At 26.6% G+C, this 25,913-nt stretch overlaps 4 protein-coding genes across 9 annotated transcripts; 2 read left to right on the top strand and 2 right to left on the bottom strand.

Annotated features, from left to right (window-relative positions):
• On the top strand, positions 1-980 carry LOC112597720 (pre-rRNA-processing protein esf2-like). Its single transcript, XM_025343891.1, has 3 exons — positions 1-294; positions 369-534; positions 671-980. Exons 1-3 carry the CDS (start codon positions 120-122, stop codon positions 933-935), a joined length of 606 nt encoding a protein of 201 aa, XP_025199676.1. The 5' UTR covers positions 1-119; the 3' UTR covers positions 936-980.
• Positions 947-2,186, bottom strand: LOC112597719 (transcription factor IIIA-like). 2 transcript variants are annotated; one of them, XM_025343889.1, is made up of 2 exons: positions 2,027-2,186; positions 947-1,821 (listed from the first exon to the last, which is right to left on the bottom strand). In XM_025343889.1, exon 2 carries the CDS (start codon positions 1,807-1,809, stop codon positions 1,000-1,002), a length of 810 nt encoding a protein of 269 aa, XP_025199674.1. In that variant the 5' UTR covers positions 1,810-1,821; positions 2,027-2,186; the 3' UTR covers positions 947-999. The 2 variants fall into 2 exon arrangements, with proteins under 2 accessions (XP_025199674.1, XP_025199675.1); XM_025343890.1 differs by having other exon boundaries at positions 2,023-2,041.
• Positions 2,187-4,504: 2,318 nt separating this feature from the next.
• LOC112597772 lies at positions 4,505-18,535 on the bottom strand. 2 transcript variants are annotated; one of them, XM_025343972.1, is made up of 10 exons: positions 17,865-18,535; positions 17,590-17,784; positions 17,454-17,519; positions 17,181-17,394; positions 9,873-10,143; positions 7,944-8,038; positions 6,913-7,017; positions 6,496-6,817; positions 4,720-6,359; positions 4,505-4,650 (listed from the first exon to the last, which is right to left on the bottom strand). In XM_025343972.1, exons 1-10 carry the CDS (start codon positions 17,936-17,938, stop codon positions 4,576-4,578), a joined length of 3,057 nt encoding a protein of 1,018 aa, XP_025199757.1. In that variant the 5' UTR covers positions 17,939-18,535; the 3' UTR covers positions 4,505-4,575. The 2 variants fall into 2 exon arrangements, with proteins under 2 accessions (XP_025199757.1, XP_025199756.1); XM_025343971.1 differs by having other exon boundaries at positions 4,506-4,650; positions 7,944-8,104.
• Positions 18,536-19,905: 1,370 nt separating this feature from the next.
• On the top strand, positions 19,906-25,030 carry LOC112597774 (AP-1 complex subunit sigma-2). 4 transcript variants are annotated; one of them, XM_025343975.1, is made up of 5 exons: positions 19,906-20,192; positions 20,956-21,134; positions 21,189-21,297; positions 21,372-21,509; positions 24,762-25,030. In XM_025343975.1, exons 1-5 carry the CDS (start codon positions 20,190-20,192, stop codon positions 24,804-24,806), a joined length of 474 nt encoding a protein of 157 aa, XP_025199760.1. In that variant the 5' UTR covers positions 19,906-20,189; the 3' UTR covers positions 24,807-25,030. The 4 variants fall into 4 exon arrangements, with proteins under 4 accessions (XP_025199760.1, XP_025199759.1, XP_025199758.1 ...); XM_025343974.1 differs by lacking the exons at positions 19,906-20,192; positions 24,762-25,030 and adding exons at positions 20,392-20,523; positions 23,899-24,164; XM_025343973.1 differs by lacking the exon at positions 19,906-20,192 and adding an exon at positions 20,419-20,523.
• Positions 25,031-25,913: the final 883 nt, after the last annotated feature.

Here is a 25,913-nt window from a genome sequence, read left to right as displayed (position 1 = left end):
GTGCGAAGTGAAATAATAACAAAAATATTATTTAGTCATTTTAATTTTACTATTTTAATTCAAATTTGTTTTGTCGCTTTGATTGCCTGTCGGACATTTCACATCTCTTTCTTCAAAAAATGAGTGATTGTGAATCTGAATCGTTACTGTCCATTAACTCAGATACGAAAACTCGAAAAAAAGGTATCGTGTATTTGTCGTCGATACCAAAATACATGAACGTAACGAAATTACGTGAGCTATTGGGCCAATATGGTGAAATAGGCAGAGTGTTTCTACAGCCGGCTGCTAATCGTAATACATTATTATTATTATTGAGCCATTTATAAATGGTTATACATTTTTATTGACTTTGTATACTGTTTCAGCGAACCTAAAAAAGAGACCAGCCAAACATTTCACTGAGGGTTGGGTAGAATTCGAGCGGAAAAAGGTCGCTAAACAGGCTGCAGAACTACTGAATGGCAAGCGAATCGATTCCCGAAAGCGAAGTAAATATTTTGACAGTGTGTGGAATTTGAAATATTTGCCTAGGTAAAGAGATAGTTCATAAACGTCATATAATTAAAATATATTTTTAATCATGTTTTTTATCAAAAATAGATGCCCACTATATTATTATCTTTAATAATTATATTTCATTGATCTATAAATTAATGATAACTTTCAGATTCAAATGGGTTCATTTAAACGAACGTTTAGCTTATGAAAAAGCTGTACGTAAACATCGTCTACGAGCCGAAGTATCACAAGTTAAAAGGGAAGCAAATCACTTTTCCTCTAATATTGTTCGAAGTGAAAAGAATAAGACTTATCAACAATCAAATGTCGATATTAATGTTCGGCAAAGGTTGCCAGAGGAAGAATTCTTACAAAACAAAAATAATGTATCAGATATTGAATCAAGGACAGAATTTTTATCAAAGCTTTTTTAATTTTTAATAATTTAATATACATACATACATAATCAATACATGTAAATAAATCTAATTTAACATTTTAATTGATTTTTAATGCTAATCCAGCCAACTTATTTGCCATTAAAAGTGTTGATTCTTTTTTTCTATGTCTATTAGCCATTGAAACAATTCTTCCATTTTGTTGATGGACTTTAATATGTTTTTCTAAACAACTATTGGACTTAAATTCCCAATCACATCCAATTACACTGCATTTGTAAGTTCTTTCTCTATGAATCGATCGAATATGATTTTCCATATACCTAAACTCAGAAAATGATTTGCCACATCCCAACTGTGTACAAGTAAAGCTGGGCATGTGTATTTTGACGTGTTTTTTTAATTGAGACTTAATTAAAAATTGTTCATTACAATGACTACATACATAAGGTTCAGAGTGGTAAGTGGCCATGTGTTGTTGGTAGAATGACCAACTAAATTTGTGTTCAGATAGTACACATGATGGGATATTACATTTAAAACGTTCATGTTTGAGGGAATGGAGTTTGAGATTATCAATTTTGAAGAACCGTCGACCACAAGTCTCACAGCAGTGTAACCTGTTGCGTAGTTTTGGTTCTTTAACTTTGACCTGATGTCTGCGGAGGCCCCATGCTGTGTTGAATTGTCGATCACAATGATCACAATACAGTGGTTGTTCTAATCTTGGATGATTTTGATGAGCCTCGACCACATGTCTCTGCAAGTGCTGTCGCCTATGATAACTGCGATCACATTGAGTGCATTTGAATTCTTTAATGCCTTGATGTCGTTGAATATGAATTCGTAAACGATATGGACGACTGAATGTAGAAGTGCAATCTTCATATGGACATGGATGTTTGGCCATGATTTGATTAATCTTTATAAATGTTAAATTATCGTTTAGAATAAAAAAGCAAGTCCAATCATTGGTAAAAACTAATTAAACTAATCAATTATTTATTCTAAGGACCTAAATTGAATATATTTATAACTTGTTTTACACATGACTATAGCTGAAATCAATAATCATTGTAATTTAAACCATGATTTAATTGAATAAAACTTATCAAGTAAATACCTACAAACTACGATTTAGTATTAACAATATCAAAATATAATAATTTGTAATCAATATTGCTAAGTATATAGAGTACTTGATACTTCAATTGCAATCGGAAATCACAGACTAAGACAAAATGGATTATAGACTATACAAACTGAAAAATTGAAAACATCAAAACGAGTAATACGATTAGAAAAAAAACAAGAGACTCACGACTATATCAGTATATCACTCGTTGTCGTTACCCCAACATGCTTTGTACGCATGCGTACAATATTATCATGCCAGATGTACGGTTTATATTGTACGTATACGGTTTTTATGTGCCATGCACGGTGTATACGGAACATAATTTAAAACCCTACATGAATTTACGGTCTTTTAAGTGGAAAATATTTAAATTTCAAATATATATTATAATAATCATATAAATATAATATAGGCTGGACACTGACAAGTTAAAAAGTTAAAGTTACTTTTAACTAAATTACTTAATGAATTACTTTTTTTTTTTAAAGTAACTTTTAACTTAACTAGTTAATTTATGTAAATACTACATAAATATTTTAAAAATAATAAAATTTCCATTATATTGTGCAATTTGTTAAGCTTGAATAATTAATTTTACAAAAGTATAGGTAATTTAATTTTAAGTAAGTTAAGTTACTTATTTTCAAATTAACTTTTAACGAGTTAAAAATAAAAAAAAGTAAATACTGCTTGGCGCTTACTTTCACAATAATTATTATTAATTATTGAAAAATATTTATTTTTTTCAATATAAATGTCAACTATCAAAAAAATATGGATAAGACTGCGCATGAGTAAACGCATATTGAAGTAAAGAGTGATGTAACATTGTAGCCGCGAATCTCTACTCTTTTATGAAAAAAACGATTCGACGGGAAACTTTACTTTATAACTTAATATTTATCAGTTATCACTAGCCGGCAGCCGCTCAAGAAGACTTATGAGAGGGGGGAAGAATAAATAAAGACTACCGACTACCATGATTTTGAGAAATGTCAGATTTCCACACTCGAACATCCTTATAAAGTGTTTCACAATGAACTGTCAATTGCAATAACTTTTATTGTATTGAATATTTTCAAACAATTTTTTTTTTTAATTGTTAGTTGTCGTTTGCGCTATATTTAAAATATTTTTCGATTTTTTCCATAATCAAATTTTTTATAAGATCTTCAATCTTGTGCGGTATCTACTAAGTTTAAATAGTTAAATAATATACTTATCTCCATTGCTTTAATTTATCCCCCCCCCCCCCCCCCGGAGACAATTCATTTTGCAAACTATTTTTCATCAATCAATTCAAATTTCATAGTCGACGAAAAAATTAATTCAAAATACCTAGTTTGGAGTGGTCGACTGTCGTTTTGGTAACCACGTGGCATTGTGGCAATGCTCTCCACAATTTTGTTAATGCCAAAAAATATTCAATATTGGTACCATCGGGTCCAATTTATTGGCCAACTTCTCGTGTAAAAAACAGAAATTCTTTATATTTGTATTGCTTAAGTACAAAGTAATATTTACTGCACTCAGGAAAATATACTAGACTTTAACTCTGATCATTCATCAGTTCTTTTTACAGTCAATGCCTTCCAACAATTCACTACCTATGGACAGGGATAAAAATATGAAATAACTTATGAATTTGTCAGTAAAAACTAAAAATAGTGTTAATAAAATTATTATTGTTTTAAAATTCTGAAATTTATATGAAAAGATAGTTTTTATTGATTTATTAATTTTATAAATTCTTTTGTAAGTAAAAATTATTTTACATAATTTCAATAGAAAATATATTGAATTAAAATAATCAGAATAATAATTTTACAAGTATCTAAACTTAGTAGTATATATTTGGTGCAACTAAAAAAATGTTTGAGTACTATTTGAATAAATTTTCCAAATATTTTATAAGTAAATGATGAAGTGGCTAAGCTGTTTCCTAAAAGACTCAAATCTACCCATATAAAGTAAGTGCTTCATTTAATATTAATGTCTAATATTTAGAAAATTAAAACAATGATTTGAACTTAATTGTAATGATTTAAATGATTGGGATATTAAATAATAAATAGAGAATACATCTTTTTAGATTAAGTATATTACATAAGTAGGTAATGTTTATAATAAAAAAAAAAAAAAAAAATAATAAAAAAATATATTTATGTACATAATTAAGCTAGTGGCAAGTCAAATTTAATTTACACATTTAATAAAATTATCTTAACTAAATTATTTAGTAATATTAACATAACAACTTAATAAAAGACAATTAACAATTACATTCTTGAAAATAGTTTTAAGTTCAAAATATCATATGAAATAATAATTTATTATATTGGAAATTTTATAAATAAATATTAAAGTATTTCTACATTTATTTAAAAAATGAGAATAGTACATGGTTTAAAATAATAGGTTTTTTAAGTAATACATAATATAAGTCTTATAAATACACTTAAGAATAGATAAATAAAATGAATTATTAATGTAACATCATAACATTTAAATTCCAGAAGGATTTTAAGAGTAAATTGGTCAATGGTTTCTTTTTTTTTTTAATTTTTCTAATTTTTTTCTAGCTTCAAATACTCTTAATTTTCTTTCAAAGATCTATAAAAAAAATATATATATAATTGAAATATAATTAACTATTTTAATTAGTTACTAATATACACTCACTTTGTTTTTAAGATTTGCAATAGTTTTTGATTTAGATTCAATTATTGTTTTAGTTTTGAACAAATCCTGATGTTTTATCAACTGTTGGCAGACAGAACACATTTCAACATCTTCTGAACGAGCCTCAAAATAACCAATACAATTTTCATGGGTAAATCCATCATTACCAGAACATTTTTCAAAGTTATCAATTTTTTCTAAAAGTGTTTCTAATTCAATTTTTGTTTTAATAGGTGTATAATATTCATATTTCTTGCCATACATTTGTATAGTTGGCGTTAAGCTATTAGTAAAATTAATTTTTTTCACAGTTTCATTAAAATCATCTCGTTGAATAAAAATTGTAGAATTTCGTCTAGTGTCATGTATACTCGACCAAAATACACTTGGAAGCGTAAGACTTTTAGAAACTTCATGAATAAATCCGTTATCCATCTCTTCTATTTCAATTCTAGTTATACCAACATTAGAACTTGAGGTTTTTGCGATATGATTTGAATTAGAATCATTTGGAATTGGCTCACAATTAAATGGATTCCTTATTTCAGGAAGTATAGGTAAATTATGTATAATTGGAGGAGAGATAATTTGCATTATTTGATTGCATTTTGGATGAACTTCAGTATTGGGAGACAATTGATTGAGATTGTTTAAGGTTGAAATTGGTTCCTGATTATATTGTGTTGAACTATGTAGCGATATATTATACATAGAATTACTAGAAGTGGATGGACAATTAGATATTAGAGTAATAGGCAGAGAACTATTATGTGTAACTAAAGAAAGGTTATGGTCAGATCTTGATTGTAATGTAATTGACTTGGGCTTTATACCAGAAGTTTTGACTGGTGGTTTTATTACTTTAGTATTTTTACCTTTATCCAAAGAAATACTCAAAGATTTACTAACTTTTATGTCCTTTAGCCGTTCACTGAGATTAATATGGAATGAAGAATCATCAATTGAAGTTAGCGGAGAAAGTAAATCATCGTGATATTCAACTGGTTCAGGTTTTATTATTGATTCTGTAGTAGGAATATTAATTGTTGGGTATATAATATTTTGTTCATTTTGTATCAAGTTTGATTGTAAATTATTGTACATAGAATTATGAGTTTCAGTAATTTGTTCAAAATTTGTTTGTAATGAATCAGACATATTATCATCATTTGGTTCAATTTTTACTATTGATAAATCAACAGTTTTTGCAGGTTTTACAATATTAGTCTGAGACATATTAGACACATTGATGGGATATGTTTTTCTTACACTTGGTTCAATATTAGAAGCATAATCTGAAGTTGTTGGACACATATACACATTAGGCCCATTATTAGTTAGTGCTTGTTTTAATATTGGCTTATTATTATAAGAAAAAATCAATTCTTTATTATCATCAATTGCTGAGATCTGTTTACTCATAATCTGCTCATTATTAGATGGAAATGATATAGATAGAGAACTATTGGCTAAAATTTTTGGAAGTACTTCTTTGAAGCTTGAATTGGAGGTATTTGATTCTAATGTTGGATTTAAATCATTACTTGAAGCATATTCATGAGTGTAATTTGTGGTAGGTATATAAATATTATTTTCATTTTCAGAAATATAAATTGCCTCAGTGGTAGTATTTGATTCATCTATAAAAAATATTTAAATATAAAAGATAAAATTATATAAACAATTATTATTCATTTTTAATTTTTAATTATAAAAATAACTTAAATAGTTTATAATATTAATTCTAATTAATTTTAGTAAGAATATTTTACATACTCATTAAACTTTTTCTTGGTTTTTTTGCAGGCAAATGTTTTTCATTTTTATTAGCTCTTAATCTTTTGTATCTACCTTCATATGTTTTCAATACTGGCACATCGTTAGTTTTTATTAATTTAGTAGTAGTTGCTGACTGCATGGCATTAACATTAATTGGTAGTGGCAAAGCATTAGCAGTTAATGTTTTTATTACTTGATCAACTCCACAGATATTTAAAGTGGAAGAACATATGTCTTGGGGTCTGAAATGATTTCCACACACAATACTGTTTTCAGTTATTTGCATACCTAATACTGAACTCCAATCATTTACAGATTCCTATATATATAAAAAAAAAAATAATAAAAAAAATACAATGAATGAGGATTAAAAATTATTTCAAAATAATATTTATAAATGATTATAAAAATTACATCCGGTGGTTTAAAAAGGGATACATAAACATCGTTAGAGTTTATTGTATCTTCATTAGAATTAGTCGAACATCCTGGTATACAACACTCAAAATTGTTGCTATCCTAAATAAATAAAATAAAAATTAATTAGATTAATTTATAAATAAATACAATGTATTCATTAATCTAAAATAATTAAAACTAATTCTTTTTCAAATTGAAGCTTAATAATAGTTCAACTTTTTGTTCATAAATGTTGTGAACAATCACTATGCCAGGTAAAAAAACTTGAAAAGTTGTACACAACATTTGTTGTATGTTGCTTCTTTAACAATATAAATCTCAAAATAAAAATAAATTAAATATACACATGCACATTTTTTTTTTTTTAAATAGATATTTGATGATTGATAAAATTGTACATTAAAATTAAACATAATAGGAAGTCGCTATGTTATAGTTGTTGAATGTACATTGTCATTGAGTAGGTCAATGTAATATGTTAAATTTGTATTCAATGATAAATCATTGCATACAAAAAATATTTTTGAATGTAGATTGATTTGATGTTGGACTATATTAATAATCTTAAACTACAACACAATTTGCAAATTCTTGTGTCAAAATTTAATTTAAAATGCTAAAAAAAAAAAATTGTAGTAAAATAGTTTTAATAATTTTAAATAGCTATAATAACAACTTATGGAGGGTTTGTTTTGTATTAAATTAAGTATACCTAGGTATATATGTAAAAAAAAACATTGTAAGATTAATATATTCATTGCTCTGTTCAGAATCATAATATTAAAAATCTAATATGGAACAGATTGTTAACAATTTAAGTTGTTTCTATTGTAATTATTTTTAATTTTAAATAAAAAACAAAAATGAAATATTTTTGATAAGACAATTTTTTTTTATTGCAATGCAGTAACAATAGCAAGATAAAATACAACTAAGGATGAAGTAGCTCAAGACATAAAAAAATATGTATTTTTTTATACTTTAATAAAATATTATTAATTTATAATTAATTAAACTTAAATTACCTTATTTAATATATCAGGTGTGTCCATCATATATGTTAAAGGTTTGTCAGTTTCTTCATTTGTACTATAATTTGAAGATGAACAAGATGGTTTATCTACAAAAGTAAACCCATTATTGACATATGAACTTGTTGATGGAATATTTCTTTCATCTATTATATCTGTTAAATTATAAATCATATTTTAAAAATTGAACTAAACTAATATTTATTTACATTTTTTATAATTAAAGCCGGATGAAGTGGCCAAAGACCCAAAATAATTATATTAATAAATATTTAATAAAAGGCACCAAAAAATTAAAAGTTCTCTTTTTATATATTTTTTTAGTTATTGACATACATTGATATCTGAAAATATGGACTACACATTTAAATATAAAAAAAAAAATTGATTATGGTATGTTAATTGGTTTAAGCACTAAGGACTAATATATACTACACTTTTTTAATTAAAAGTGAGATATTTTTTTAATTTTTAGGATTAGACATTTATATAAAGTAAAACTAAACGGTAGGGAGTAATTGTATTTTTATTAGGTACAAATAACTTGTAAAAACCTTGAAAGTCAACTAATAACCAACCAACTCGTATCTTTTTACCTTATGCTATTAATATCTAAGAAAAAAAATCAGCTACTAAAGCTTTTAGTTATACACATATAGAGAATATACTAAAAAAAATCAAATAATATTTTTACTGTGTTAAGTTTAGTATCTTGTTGGTCCCACAAATCAAACCATTTATTATTGGTGATTTTATTTTTGTTTTGTTTTTTATGTCCTCATAAATTGGCCTTTTTATATAAATTATTTTCATATTTTTTTCTCCATTTTTTGACTGTTGATCAGCTGTTTTATTTTTTTAATATCCATATATCCAGGGACTCACATTTATAATAATGTTTCATACACTATTGTTGCTTAAATTTTAAATTTTTCATTGATGATAAAATTTAAACTTTATTACTTTTTTTTTTTTTCATGGATATTGCTTAAGATATACATGATGAGGATTGTTTAAAAATATTTGTTATTTATAATGTCATAATTTTATTTTCAATAAACTGCTCTATTTGATATTTTTTTTCTTTAACTATAATATTATATGTAAAATAGTAATAATATAAAAATCAGTTGTTGAATTTTATAGCATTCAAGTGCTTAGTACCTAGAGCTATTTTGCTTTCATTCTAAGTAATAGAATTGCTCCGTAGCCCCCTTGCCTTATACCAGTTGATGTATGTTTGATCAACAAAGAATATCCTTTATAAGTTATGATAAAAAATAGAAAACATAAAATTTAAAATATATTAATTGATATAACTATATACAATAGATATTATACATAATTTTAATTTAACTATCTCATGGAAGAAACTAAAATACAGCCAAACAGACGATAGTTCAAAATAAACCTTATATTCCTATATATATTTATCACACCTAGTAGTTTTTTTTTAGATTATATTATATTATTTAATATTAATAATTAATTACTAATTTTATGAATATTTTTCTTTTCCTATTTCAAAAAGTTACTTGATTTACTGTTAAATTAAACAATATTGATTATCTTACATTTTTAGCATTAAGTTTATTTATGATTTTAAAAAAAACTTACATTTTTTTACTATTATAAAATATACTCTGTTCACTAAAAGAAGGAACCTTGATAATGACCAGTTTTTGTTGGTGATAGTCAGGCAAAGTTTGTTAAAATGTCTTTTTACATATAAAAACATAACAAGTTAAGAATTTAATTCACTTCTTATTATTAAAAGAAAAGTATTAAAGATTATTACATTTTGTAACTATAACATAATAAAACCTTATACCTAAACTCTTACCTTAACTTGATACCAAAACCACATTATAAGAATGCTAATGAATACAAAATAAAATAACAAATCATTCATATATTTCTTACCATTATCTAAAAACAATGTTGGAACAGCATCAGATTTTAATCTGTTCCTTTTTTCTGAATTCAAGAAACAATCTTCATCAAAATGTTGACGGCATACTTTTAAACTACTTTTCAGTTTTGAAGTAGGATCTACACCTTTTAATCCACATTTTTCAAACCATTTTTTTCTTATTTCCAAATCACTAGGGTATCCAAAGAAACTAAGATATTTTGAATACCTGTTGTTACAACTTTTAATAGAACAGCGTATTCCATTTCCCAAACTGTGATCCTTTAAAATTTAAATATGATATTCAATAAAAAAAATAAAAATATATTAGGTAATAAATATTAAAATAGTTTAGATTTATTGACAATTATTAAAAACAAATTAAATATAATATAAAATAAACGCATATTTTTAAGTGATTACATTTAATTGTCTTATTAACCATACTAACATCTAGTAGAGAAAATAAGTTTTTCAAAATTGTGTTGTTTGGTGAACAATTATTATTTTCTTTATTACAAATAGAAAATAAAATACTTAGTCCAAAATCAAAAATTCAATGATATTTATTGAATGTTGGGTCTTTTTTTTATTTTAATTGATATATTTTTACTTTTTATAAATTAAAGTAATTTCTTATTTTGTTTAATACACATCCTAGATGGTTCTACTTATTACTGCTATTTGTAATATTTTCTTATTGTTAATATTTTATATTGAATATTTACAGCTACTGTTCCATTTATAAAAAAAAAAAATAAATAATTGTTTAGTTATATATGTTTTGTAACAATTAGCTTGGTCCTATTCTTACTTTAATCCCTCTAGAAATTTTTGTTATTTTGTTTACTTGTCATGACAAATTTAATAAAATAATTTGACATGCTTGTCAGTGTCTGGCAGACAATAATATATAATTATAACAATATTTTCAATTTACACAAATATAATATTACTGTTATAAATTGTTGTCAACCAACATCGATAGCAGTTGTTGTCTATCAATAAAAATTGAATAGAGTGAATATTCTATTTATGGACACCTCTCAATAATGGACTCTTTCCGACAGTGGATATTTTTAAATTTCCCAGTAAAAATTTATGAATATAATAGGAATTATAACCTCTTAATAGTGGACACTCTTAATTATGGATGTGGACACTAAAAACTAGTACCAAAATCAAAAGTTACCTTTCATAAATGGACACAATACATGTACAATATACCAAATATTTTTAAGTAATAAAAATATTAGATATATTATACATTATGTTTGTATTTTATCTTATTTTAAAGGTTTTCCTATTCAAAAATGACAAATGGTTTGGTTATGTATTAAGTCACCAGTTGTATGCTGCACATTGTGTAAATACATAGACATTTTTATAAACATTTTTATACCCACTTTTTAATACATACATATTATATATATTAAGTATATGTATAACCTAACCTAGCATTTTCCTATAATGAACATTTTTTAATTTCCCATGGCTGTTCATTATACAGAGGTTTTACTGTATAAACACTATAATATTTTCATATATTATGTTCTTTTGGCGCGAGGCGGTGATATCCAACTTGAAGGGAACACAGAAGTTCATCATACAAATTAAGCTCATTGAAGTGAATGGTAATTACGTGGAGAAATAGTTAATTAAACTTTCCAACGATATATCAAATTTTATAAATAAATGTCATTTTCTGTGAAGATTTTGGCAATCTTTTTTAAATACACGCCTAGTAACTTCATGCTGATGCACTCATACTAGTATCTTACAGCTTTATAGAGATTTTCAGTAATTACCAATTTGTCAAGATCTTGAGGTCAAACAAACCACCTGTCTCTCTTAACTCATAATATAGGCCTTTTAGTATTTTAATATTATTCTTCAAAATGTTTAAAAAACTAATTTCAAACTTTCAGTTTCTGTTAAACTTAGTACTCGACTTAGTATTAACAAAATATTTCTGGTGGGATTATAGAATAACATCATAAAATCTGGTAACTTATCTAAATAATTTATAAAAACTAAGACACATAGTTTAAGGCGTTGGGAAAATGGCGTCCCTATCGCCCAGTGCCCTTCATTAGGTACTGCAATTGCCCTACTCTGATCTCAAGTGATTGGAGTGGTCTGGCCCTCCAGGTTGGGGGTTGAGCATCGGGTTAACAACCCAACCTTGTGAAAAACTTCTGTTCAGGAATCGAACAAGCCTCGGACTAGATTGGGAAAAAAGACTGGAAATTGGATATCAGAATTAAAAGGTGGTACCTGGAATATACGAACACTATACAAACCTGGAGCAACTGTGGAATTAGTAGGAAAGATAGAGAAATATAGAATGAAATGCGTAGCATTACAAGAGGTTAGATTAGAGGATGCGGGTACAACAAAGATATCACAAACAACAATCATAAATGGAAAGAGTGAACGAGGTCACAAACTAGTGACTGGTTTTGCCATACATGAGTCGATCATACATATGATTAAAGAGTTCAAAGATGTAAATCCGAGAATCTCAACATTAACCCTCAAGGATAAAAATCTTCACATTGTATTAATCAACGTACATGCGCTGATGGAGGAAAAATATGAGGAAATAAAAGAAGAGTTCTATGATACATTAGAGGAGGTATTTAATACTACAGTGGGAAATATTAAAACTGTACTGGACGATCTAAATGCTAAAATAGGAAAAGAAAGGATATACCATAACGTGGCAGGAATGCATAGCCTCCACGAGTACTCGAACGATAATGGCTCTAGACTAGCAAATTTTGCATCAGGAAAAGGTTTTATAATCAAGAGTACAAAGCTCCCACGCAAAGATATATATAAATATACTTGGGTGTCTCCGGATGGGAGACACAAGAACTAGATTGATCATGTACTGATTAACAACAGGTTCAAAAATAGTATAACTAATGTAAGGACATTAAGAGAAGCCGACGCAGACTCCGATAATTTTCTAGTAGGTATTTGGATAAGAGTTAAATTCAAGAGATGATACAGACACAAATTAAATACTATAGATAAATATGATATTGAGAAATTAGAGGAAGTTAATATACAGAAAGATTATGGCAGAAAAATCTGCGAAACTCTCAAAGTACAACAAATAACAAATACAGACAATGTGAATAACGTATGGATCAAAATTAGAAACACTGTACAACAGACAGCAAAAACAACAATAGGAATAATGGAAAAGAGAAAAAAACCCTGGTTTAACCAAATATGCGAAGACGCAGTACAGAGGAGAAAGATAGCCCGGGAGGAATGGATGAAGGACACTAACAACGAAGAGAGGACTTCAGTAGACGAAGGAAAGAAGCTTACAATATAATAAGATGCGAAAAAAGAAAATATATCCAAAACATTATGAAAGATGCTGAACAAGACTTTAGGCTAAATAGAACCTGGGATATGTACAAGAGAATAAAGGGCATAAAAGGAGATTTTAAAAAGAAAGAACGTTTTCTCAAAGATGATGATGGAATGTTAATAACTACAGAAAAAGAAATAGCTGAGAAATGGATAAAGTATTTCAACGGACTATTAAACTGTGAGGAACCAACCGAAAAGTTTCCCTTTAATATTGAGAACATAAATACACAAGAATGTCCGTACCCTACATTAGAGGAAATAAAAGCACAAGTGCATAGATTAAAAAATCACAAATCCCCGAGGGAAGATTGTATTCAAGCGAAACTCTTAAAAAAGGGAGGAGAAGATGTTATACGGTGGATCTGGAAAGTGATTAGTAAAGTATGGACAATAGAGAAACTTCCAGATGATTGGAAAGTGGCGGTAGTATGCCCAATTCACAAAAAAGGAGACAAACAAGACTGCAACAACTACCGTGGAATATCCTTGCTTAATGTAGTGTATAAAATATTCTCGAATTGTGTTTTAGACAGGATAAAAGAAAAAACGGATCAAATAATAGGACATCATCAAGGAGGATTTAGAACTGACAGATCCACGACAAACCAGATATTCATAATTAGGTGATTGTATCAAAAATCTTGGGAGTTTAATAAAGAGATTCACACACTTTTCGTGGACTTTAAGAAAGTGTATGATAGTATTCATAGAGAGTCTATTGAATATTATGAAAGAATTTCATTTTCCACAAAAACTGGTCAATTTAGTATCTATCAGCGTCATGGAGACCCTGATAAGAGTTCAGGTAGGAAATTTAGTAATTGACCCGACAACAGTGAACTCGGGGCTAAGACAAGGTGATTCGCTATGTCGATTCTGTTCAACGTGGTGTTGGAAAAGGTTATTAGGGAAATGAAGATTGGTTCTAACGAGGGTATTAGACTACAAGACATGTCGATAAGCTTACTTGCTTATGCTGATGATATTAGTATTGATGGAAGAGTCTCAGGATAGATTGAAGATTTTATTCAGTAGACTGCATAAAGCAGCATCAAAAGTAGGACTATGTGTAAACAAAGAAAAAACGGAGTATATGTTTTTGAGTAGACGGGAACTACCTTTTTGTCAGTCCATAAAAATAGATCAATATGAATTTAAAAGGATAGAACAGTTTAAATACCTAGGTTCTATTTTGTCTGAAAAAAATAATGTAGCATTCGAGGTAGCAGCAAGAATCCAAGCTGGGAATAAATGCTACTATGGACTGACTAAGGTACTAAGCTCACAAGCAGTATCGCGAAGATTGAAAGAACAGTTATATACGTCCTTAATATGACCGGTAGTACTGTATGGATCAGAAACATGGCCACTCAGAAAAAAGGATGAGCAAAGATTCATGGTCTTTGAAAGAGAAGTGTTGTGGAAAACATATAGCCCGGTCAAAGATGAATTAACTGGGGAGTGGAGACGAAAAAAGAACTCAGAGCTGGAAACAGTATACAGTAGTTCAGATATAGTGGAGGGCATCAGAAGCAGAAGACTACAGTGGGCTGGCCATGCTTGGAAGAGCCAAAATCTACTATTACATGCAGTGATCGAACAAAACCCTGTAGGTAAAAACCTCTGGGAAGATCAAGAATGCGATGTGAAGATAGTATAAAGAAGGACGTTGAACATTTAGGTGGTACTTCTAATTGGAGAGATCTGGCATTGGATAGAGAAGGATGGAAGCTTGGTTGTGAGACGGGATGGTCTTAAAGGCCCAGTAAACCCCCCCCCCAAAAGACACATAGTTGCTTTGGAGAAACCTTAAAAGAGGATAATAATGTCTCCACCATAGTCCATAATTTTGCTTAGTTGTAGCTCAATTTTTTTAAAGAATAATAACTAGGGCTCAGAAGTTGATGACCTTAAAAACAATAAAAAATGACCATAAAATTGGCAAAAAATGTCCTAAAAAAATTACAAATATTAGTTTTATATTAATAAAAATACATTTTTTAAAAATATTTTACTCTATGTTACTATAAAATTTAAAATATGACAAAAATGTCCTTAAGATAGGAAAATTAAAAAATAAAAATATTTGTTTTATAAATGTCTGTGGTTTAAGTTATCGGCATAATGGTCAACAAGAAATGATAAGAAATGAACTGGTGTGAAATCAATAAAAATAACTAAAATTGTGGGGAAATGACCTAAAAATCTCAAAAAATGACTTAAAAAGTAAAAAACACCAAAAAATGCAAAATAAAAATTAGTTATTTAGATTCACTTGCTAACGAAACAGATTTGTGGCCAGGAGAGCATCGTCTAAAAAGTTCCAAAAAAAAAATGCAAAATGCATCAACTTCCAAGCCTTAATAATAACTAATAGAATCTAACAGTTAATCAAAAACATACTTTTCAAATAATAAGCTGGGCTAAAAGAGAAGCATTAATTTTGGAGTAAGTATTGAACTTGATTTCATACATAGAATCTAAATTTCATTAATACCTTAAAGTTGAAACTTTCTTTTTAGATCTATAATCTGCGAGATAATCTGCCTATGATATCATATTGTGAGGACTATTCTAAAATGATGTCAAGTCATTTTATGCAGAGAATTTATTAACAATATGTTCATAAACAGGAAGTTAACAGTTAGTCTAAACTCTAAACCAATAAAAAGTAAATACATGGAGAGCAACATTCAAAGATAGTCAACTGTAAGATTTGAAACTAGTAAAATTATTTTTCAACCTATATGTACATAATATGCTGGAAATGACATCATCTGTTATAAAATTAAACAGCTAATAAATATTACATATTTTGTCCGATTTGTTCATAAAAATTTTAATAAACTTGATTATTTAAAACTAATTAATAATTTAAAAAATACTTTAAAGTTACCATATATTACTTAGATTACTTTTATACTATGTATAGAACATAATTTTTTTGAATAATTTTTATGGGAAAAATCTTATCACTTCTCATGGTCAATCACTAGTTTAAACATACTGTTTTTTTTATGATTGAAATATGATACACAAAGGTCAGCAATCTATGATGTACTTTTATAAAGTAAAAATTAATGTTTAAGCTAAATATTATAAATCGAAAGTTATCAAACAAATTAATGACGAATATGATTGTTAATAATAGTCATCATAAACATAGAGAAAATAATATTAAAATAAATGCAGACAGTCAATAATGTAATTTATTAAAACAATATTGGGTACTGGTTTGTTTTAGCTCCGCCATCTATATAACAAAAATACATCATATAAATATAAAATAATGAGTTTATTTAATATTATTTTTAGATTGGAGAAATTTAGTTCAGGCATTTATAACTGACACTTGTTTTAATAAATCTTTAAAATGCATTTTAAACACGAACAAATATGTACTGTGATGTTTGATTGATATATATTATATTGATCCATATTGTGTGATAAATATCTATAATAGGAACTTTATAATAATGGTATATTTGTTTCTGTTAAATTATTAGATTATTTTTATGATGTATTTATTATTATAAATGGCAAGACTATGATATACCAGTACACAATATTGTTTTTATATTAAAAAAGTTCAATACTATAATTGGTTGCTCTAAAAGGTCAAAAACTTTAAACGTTATATTCAAAATTGAAACCGTCAATATCCTGTATAACAACTTTGTATTGTTATACAATTTACTTGACTAAACTGTAATCATAACATATAGCAACCCTAACATGGTAATAAGTAATAACTTATAATTATCATTAAACCTTAAGGTACCTATTTAATATAACTGCAACTTATTTGTACTCAAACAATATTTTACAAAATAAGCTGCTAAAGTATTGCCCTTAAAAATATTCTGAATATGTTTTAATAACTCATAAAACATTAAACTATAAGACTTTTTTTATACTATTTTTACCTTATAAGCTGGTAAAATTGGTACCGATAGATTATTTTCACTAGCTACATTGTTAGGTATGTATGTTGAAATTTTTTTTTCAAGTCTTTCGGTTTGGAGTCTTGGCATATTTTCATAACTCATATCCTCATTAGTTGTGGTAAGTTTGATTTTTCTGGATGACCGTCTCGGCGATTCAAAATTATTTACAACAGTCTCTTCAATTTGTTCCTCTCTGTAAATTTTTAAATAATTTTTAAAATATAACTTTGTTTAATAAAATTTCCATCTTACATTAAAAGATCTTGATTTATTGATAAACAATCACTATTTTCAGTTTCTTCGCCATCATTTTGAATACTAAAACATACAAACATAACGATATTGTAGAAAATAAAAAAAATTAACTATAGAGATTATGAAGCATTACTTATTAGGAAATTGATTTTCATTGTGAGTTTGATCAAGAGGTCGGGGAATAGTGTTTGGCCGTAAATGTCGCGTTTTATCAGGTTTATAGTCTGTTTTTAAAAAATGATCACTACACACACGATGCCAATCGTGACACACAGTAATTCCTAAGGTTTTAAGCCATTTTTTCCTTCTATATTCATTCTTAGGAAATCTATAGTAAAGTAAATATCAATTAATAACAATAATTGTATTGCATTTCAGAAAAAACGAATACAAACAACAGATACTCACGAATGATAAATAACCTGAGGACGTGTGTACCTGGTCTTTTGAGAATTGTTGCCGCACACTACACACTTATGCATTATTAAAATGTAGTGTTAGCCATTAAAAGTAAAGTAACAATAATGAATATAAAGTGCAACCACCAAGAACAAATAGACTAGTCAGTTATTCAACAGTCAGTCATAATATCAGTAGACAGTAATCTGTATTCTACACAATTGGAATTTAGAGAGAACTTGATCACTCTGGACTCCAACACTTCTATGCTTTTGAAGTATAGATTTTCACTTCGAAGGGTTTGTAGTTAATTAATTTATCCTTAGAGATAATTTTAAAGAAAATGTTGAGTGGTTGAGTCTGGCGAGTCCCTTTTATGAGTATAACACGCTTAATATAATCAAAAAAGCATTATACATTTTCTGTCAATAAAACCATTTATATTCACATTCACAAATTTGCTGAGATATTACTTTTAATAAAAATGAAAATTAGGATGTCGCAAAAAACTTTTTGATTATTTAACTGCACATTTTGTAAAAAAATTATCTACTACTAGTAGGATAACTCAAACGAAAAACAGCTATGACAATTAATTACACAAAAGACAGCCGGCATTGTCCGCGTTCTGCGTTTCAGGCGTTTCAGCACTCTCACTTCTCACTTCTCAGCCTGAAGCCAGTATGTAGTTGGCGTAATCCATTAGTTTATATTGTTACCACGGTCTTAGATCATTACTTTATGGTTTATACCTAGCAACCTGCGGTTCAGTGTGACCACTTTGGAAATGTTGTCAACATCTGTGTTATTTCACTATTCCAGATAATTTATCAGTGATATAAACCATTAACCACTATTGACTATTAATTCAGTATTCACTATTACTATTCAGTATTCACTATTAGTTATTACTATTCAGTATATTATATTCACTCCATATTCCATAGAATAATAACACTATTAAGTAATAACTATTAAATAAAGATGATTGAATATTGCTTAAATTTTCTTGCTAAATGCTGATGATTCGAAAATTTGAATCGGAAATTTCTTTGGTATTTAATGTTATGTTAATAATTATTAATTTTGCTCGTGATACGAGGTACAACGAAATAAAATATATATTATTATGCCAATTATAATTCATGATGACTATAGATTGGTACAGATACAGAAGTGTTCCTTAACCGGCGTTCGGCATGCCGTGGCACATAGGTGTGCCACGAATCACATTTCACGATTATTAATAAACGTTTATGTAAGATTTCAGAAATTGATTAAAATATTTTTAAAACAACTTGGAAGTTGGAAGGCGAAATAAGGGTGTGCTTCAGTAGTTAGTAGCGGCGTGAAAATGTGGAGGCTTTGAAGCATATTGTATATTTTAAATATTTTTACCACCACCCCTAATAAGTAGCAGTGGCTAAAGAGCTCTCAAACATGAAGCAATTGCTTCAAAAATCCTATATCCCGTCATCACTGTCAAAAGTTCATTACTTAATACTTATTAACCATTTGATTTATAAATCATAATGAAAGGAAAAAAGTCCCAAATTGCTCATTTAGACTAGAGTTTTTTATGAAATTGTAATGTAACTTATTTTTCCATTTCAATTAATTAAATATTTATGATAACCGTAATAATATTTTTTTCCTAAATAAACATACCATTTTAAATTGTTTGCTAGTAATATACTAATATAGTATAGGTATACTACTTTGATATTAATAATTAATATTATTATGAATGCCTATTGCCTACTATAAAATAATATGTAATAATACATATTGTAATTCAGTGATAAGTGTGCCACGGCTTAATATGGGTTGGGATTAGTGTGCCGCGAAAGAAAAAAGGTTGGGAAACGCTGCGGTACAAGATACTCTATTGGTTGTACTGCTGGAGTCTTCTATATAGATAATAGGTGACTCAGTGCCTGTCGGCTGTCGAATCTTTATGCCCAACCGTAATGATAATAATAATATTTTTTTACAGTAACTTGTGCGACGATTGGCAATTCCGTTTTATCAATTTTTTAATTTGGTCGGTGAAGGGTGTGGAAATTGGTGTTGCGTATTTTAATCTTTAGATAAGCCGAATAAATATTAAATTGTTTGCGGCTGCGCCGCTGTGGTACGATATCGATAGACGACTAGACAAGGGTACGAGACGAAAACTACAGTTAACTAGGTTTAACTGGTATTCACGAATTAAAATTCGTGGTTATAATTAAACGTGTTTTGCACTGCTGCATTAACAGTAACTATGCGTTCACCCAAACATAATGGATTGAGTGATTAATTAATATTAAACAGTGTCCAACGCGAAACAATATGGTGAGTATACGTGCGACACGTACCTATTTCATATCATGAACCATATAGTATTATGTGGGTACTATTTAAATACGTGCACCTAGACTTGCCATTAACCTTATGATTTTAATATTAATAAAATATTTAATACCTACCTACCTGATGTAACACTATTATTATCTTACACTTTTGAATTATTCTTTTATCGCGTTCGTTTTAATATGGATGAGTGTGTGTGATAAAAAGTTACACGGACACGATCGTCTGTGCGACCAGACTGCTGCGATCACATACTAGCATCTTTCAATCTCTGTAGAGGATGTGACGTGATATGTGCAATCTATTGTCTATTGTGAGAAATATTTATATGACCTTAGATATCAAAATACTATTAACGATTGACCTGTAACTTGTTTTTTGTAATGTGCATGATTTTGTGCTCCACCCGTAAATGGTAAATTTATATTTAATCAGCTTTATCGAATGGATTGTACTTTATCAAATAAATAATCATTATTTTGTATCTGTTATTTTATTATAAATTTAATAGGTACCTAATACTAAACTAACAAATAGTTATCGCTACTTGTATATTTGTAAACATATTTTTGGTATGCTGACTGTTATTAGTTTAAAATAAGGATTATTAAATTACAATTATTACTAAAAACATTATCAGTTATAATATCTAATATACATATTATACAAATGTATTATTTTAGGTGTTCTGTATAAATATTTTTTTTGTATATCTAATACTTTTATATTTTAAATTATTTTTTAGATGCATTTCATGTTGTTATTCAGTCGTCAAGGCAAGCTTCGGCTTCAAAAATGGTATGTTGCTCATCCCGACAAGGTAAAAAAGAAAATTACCAGAGAACTTATAACCACTATTTTAGCTAGAAAGCCTAAAATGTGTAGTTTCCTTGAATGGAAAGAATTAAAAATTGTTTATAAAAGGTATGTTGTTGAAAAAATACAGTGAAAATATATTATTTTAAAATTTATTTCTAGGTATGCCAGTTTGTATTTTTGTTGTGCTATTGAGCAGAATGACAATGAACTTCTTACTTTGGAAATCATTCACCGTTATGTCGAATTATTAGACAAGTATTTTGGCAGTGTAAGTTTCATAGTCCTTTTTAATTTTTATTAGCATATTCTTGATGGCAATATTACTGAAATACTTTGTTATAGGTCTGTGAACTGGATATAATATTCAACTTCGAAAAGGCATATTTTATACTGGATGAGTTATTATTGGGTGGGGAGATACAGGAGACTAGTAAGAAAAATGTACTCAAGGCTATTTCAGCTCAGGATCTCTTGCAAGAGGTTAGTTATGGAAACACTCCATTAGAACTTTAATTAATTTCATTAACTACAATTACTTTTGTCATTTGATAAAATATAGTACATATTTAATATCTGTACATAATAGGATTATAATATTATAATTAATAACGATATATCTTGCCAATTCATAAGAAAACTAATTTGCTCACATTATTTCAAAACTATTATCATTACTCTATCATAATTTGTAATTTAACTAGAATTCATTTTATTATCTGTAACTTACATGAATTACATTTCTATATAGAATACTGAAGTATTTAAAAGTTTAATATATACTTTTGAGGAGTATATATATATATTTATTAAGTTCAGTCTAGTCAGCTAAAATGATAGTCAATTTTAAAAGTGTTTCAATGTTAAATTATATACCATTTATTTAATTACCAAAATATGTTGGCCAAATTTATTATTTAGATGATTGAATCTATATTTTTTTATTAACCTGTAGAGTGCAAAATCTTGAACATTATTTTAAGTATACTTATATTGTAAAATGTATTTATTTATCCAAAGAAATTGCCTTCCATAATACCTTTATTATGCTGCTAATGATTAATATTTTTAATTTATTATAATCTGTAGAATCCTATGTCTTACCATATTTTAAAACTAAACCTATATTTTATATTGTTATAACCCAATGCTGTTATTTTAGTTATATTTTTAGCTAATTATTTTAACATACTTTATAACCTAATCATCTTAAAAGTAATGCTTGTTTATAATATATTCAATTGTTTAATCTCCTACGATTAGCAATTTAACTCTTTAAAATGTATAATTTGTGTAAACTAATTGTTTTATGGTTTATTTTTAAATTTTATTCAAATAAAATAATTACATTAATGCTATTTCTTTTTATAACAATCATGTTAATAATATCTATGCTATCTTTTCTGTTTTTACCAATATTTTAATTTTAAAGTGGCTTTTTAGTAATTACAATATAACAATTTCTTAAAACCTACAATTGTTTTAAAATTAAAATATTTAATAATATCAGGAAGAAAATATATATAATGTTAATGTTTTTAACTTTGATAATAGATAAAATAAACTCTTATAATAATAATAATAATAATAAATTATAAATTTGACTTAAATATTTAGAAATTTGTTTATCTGACAAAAATAACAAATGTGTGTAGTTTCTTATTTACAAAATCTGTGTTTTAATATTACTAATTTTTCATCAAATTACTTATTTATTTATGAAATTAAATTGGTTTTTTTCAAAATTATAATATTAATTTACATAGAACAGAATATTTCAAAAAAAATTTTAGCTTTCTTTTTAAAATATTGTTATTACAGTTGATTATGTCTCAATATTTTATATTTATTATCACAGAGTTAGATTGCTAACCATAACCAGATAGAATTATAGTTAATTTAAATGTTGCATGTTTTGTCTAATATTCATTGTAACAATTATCTAGTCCAATATTTAAATATTAATCCTTAATATTATCATACTAACATATTTTATCATTGTTCATTAGTTCGTTACAATATTAATATTAGTTATAAAAAAAAAAATACAATTTTAATATTAAATTATTCATACATTCATTTTTTACAATTCAAAAATGTTACAATAGTAATTAAGTAAACCAAAATAAATTGTTATTTATATTTTTCACTATCTCATTTTATGTTAATAATAATCAATTTTTATTTGTGATATTGTTTATTATTTTTTTTTTTTTAAGTGACTATAAATATGTTTTATCTAATACATAATAAAATAACCTTTTTTTATCATTAAAAATAAAATTATTATTATTATTATATGATTAACAATATATTTTATTTTTGGTTAATATACATTATTCAAAGATATATTTTATAGTTATATAATTTTTAAATTAAATTTCATTTTTACCATTTATGTTATAACAAAAAAAAATATGTTGAAAATTAACAATTTTTAAAATGTTTTTCTTTTGTGTTTATATCTACAATTTAGTTCCATAAATAATTTAATCAAAATAAATATATATATATATATATATAATATATTATTTAAGTACAAAGGGGTTTGTGTATTTAGTTTCTTAAGTATATTTTATTAGTCAACATTGTTTGAATTCCTTGGGTCTATTAGTAGTACAATGGGTTATGTTTTGTTTTGTTTTGTTTTTTTTTTTTTTTTGATTGATTGATCAATATAAATAAATATATTTAGTAAACTTTTATTTTATTTTTGTAGCTTTAATTTTGAAAAAAAAATTAAATAGCTATCCATATTACCTTACTTGATTTCTGTCATAAATATATTACCTGCATGTTTATCTTTTATTAAATGCTTTTCAATTTCAATTTTTCAATTTTGGGATATTAATATTAATGTGTTTGTATGTAGGAGGAGGCAGTCGAAGGCGCTCTGAAAGAGATTGGCCTGTTATGAAAGTATCCAATATAATTAACATTTCGTATAATTTTATTACTTGCAATTATAATTGTAATGTTTTTTTTACATAATATATTTATATAAATTCAAACAATGTGTCTTTCAAAAAATATTAGTATTGGATTTGATGTAAAGAGCCTTTGCTGAGTGCAATGTTATTAATAAATAACTTATCAAAATATCAGGTTTTTACTATTGACATCCTAACATAATATTTAAAAAAATAAGTTTAACAAATAGCTATCTTTTATTATCTGTAAACATTCGTGTATACTATTAGTTTTTTTTTTTAATTCTAATAAATTTTTGTTTTATATTGTTGCATTTTCTCATAAAATAAACCTCTATTAATGTATTAACTAACATAATATTGAAAAAATAAAAATAAATTTTCATGCTTAAGCTGTATGCGCTTTTTACTGACTCGGTTTTAATTGATACTAGTTATTTTTTTACCAAACAGGTGTGTTCAACCATAACATGGATGTTATGTTTGTTGAAAGGTTTGAGGGTTAATTGTTTTTTTTTAACAGTTCTGTTCTTATTTTAATATAGTTATTTAAATTTATGTTAATACAATAAATGTGGCGTTTCAAGAAATGTCAGCAAACATTTTGGTGCTACGGTATGTTTATAAGAGCACACAGTGTTTATATATTAAAACTATTGCCCTATCCATTACCTCTTCAGTTATTTACTAATAATTGTCTTATTTATAAAACCCTTTTCTATATATTTTATTTTTACACCCGGTTTTATCTAACTTTATTTGTTATGTGTTTCACTTTATAATTATTTATTACTTTATTTTTCAGGAAGAAACACCTCAAACCTTTTTTGAAGACCATGGCCTCGGTTAACAAATGTCGATCAAACGCATTCCATAGACATTCCAAACTAATTGATAAATAAATATAACAAAAATTTAATAAGTATTAGTTACAATTTATTATACTTACACATAATTATTATTATCACTTTTTATTATTATATGTATACAACTATAGGTGACAGTGTTACATGTCCGTCCAATTTTATTACAATTTATTTTGTGTCTATAGGCAATAAAAATAAAAAAATTAACTTTTTTTTTCGTTTTATGCTCCTCTATATTACATACAGTATTATTCGTCTAAAAATAACATTTGTCTGATTAGAACGTGTGCCAAGCAACAATTCTCAGTGGCTGCTGTATTGTATGTTTGTGTAGTGTGTACAAAAACTATACGACAAATGTGTTTGTTACATTTCAACGAATAGTACTGTTAAAAATATGGTTCACATTATAACGGTATCGTGTAGCTTGACGTTGATTTACGATTGTGTCCAGTTGTGCGTTATTTAATAATGCCATGAACAAACACCGCGATATATTTCGTAAATGTAAATTCGTATATTTTATAATTTAAATGTTTATTCATCTAAAAATGCATTGTATCATTTATAGGTATCGTAAATATAATGTACAGAATATAATATTATAAATTATATGTATTGTAGCGAGTTGTCGTAACAAACTCACGTCTATAGTATAGAATACCTAACTACATGATGATTATTATATAATAATATATTGGTAGAGATATCTTTAAAATCTAATGGTCACTACAATATTGTATTGTTTTGTATCTTATATCTAAAACGATACATCTATTTATATATATCTATCTCTATATGACAAATTTTAATAACAATAATAATTAAAAAAAAAAAAAAAACATTTCACTTTTAATTTTACGAAATTAGTAACTTTTTTTTGGATATGCTTATATTACTATATTAGGTATATAATAATATTTATAAATTACAATAACTTATGATAATCTAATAGTATATTTGATAAATAGGATATAAATCAATTTGGTATTATAATATGTATGGCGGGACATGATATATATTAGTATAATAATTATTAATTATTACAGTTGGTCAGAGCAAATCTCAAAAATTTAATATTATTTACCGAT

This window comes from Melanaphis sacchari, unplaced genomic scaffold (assembly GCF_002803265.2).
Source record: "Melanaphis sacchari strain LSU unplaced genomic scaffold, SCAv2.0 Contig43_pilon_pilon, whole genome shotgun sequence".
NCBI lineage: Eukaryota > Metazoa > Arthropoda > Insecta > Hemiptera > Aphididae > Melanaphis > Melanaphis sacchari.
The sequence above is the reverse complement of the archived record's forward strand: the minus strand, read 5'-3'. Positions and strand labels throughout refer to the sequence as shown.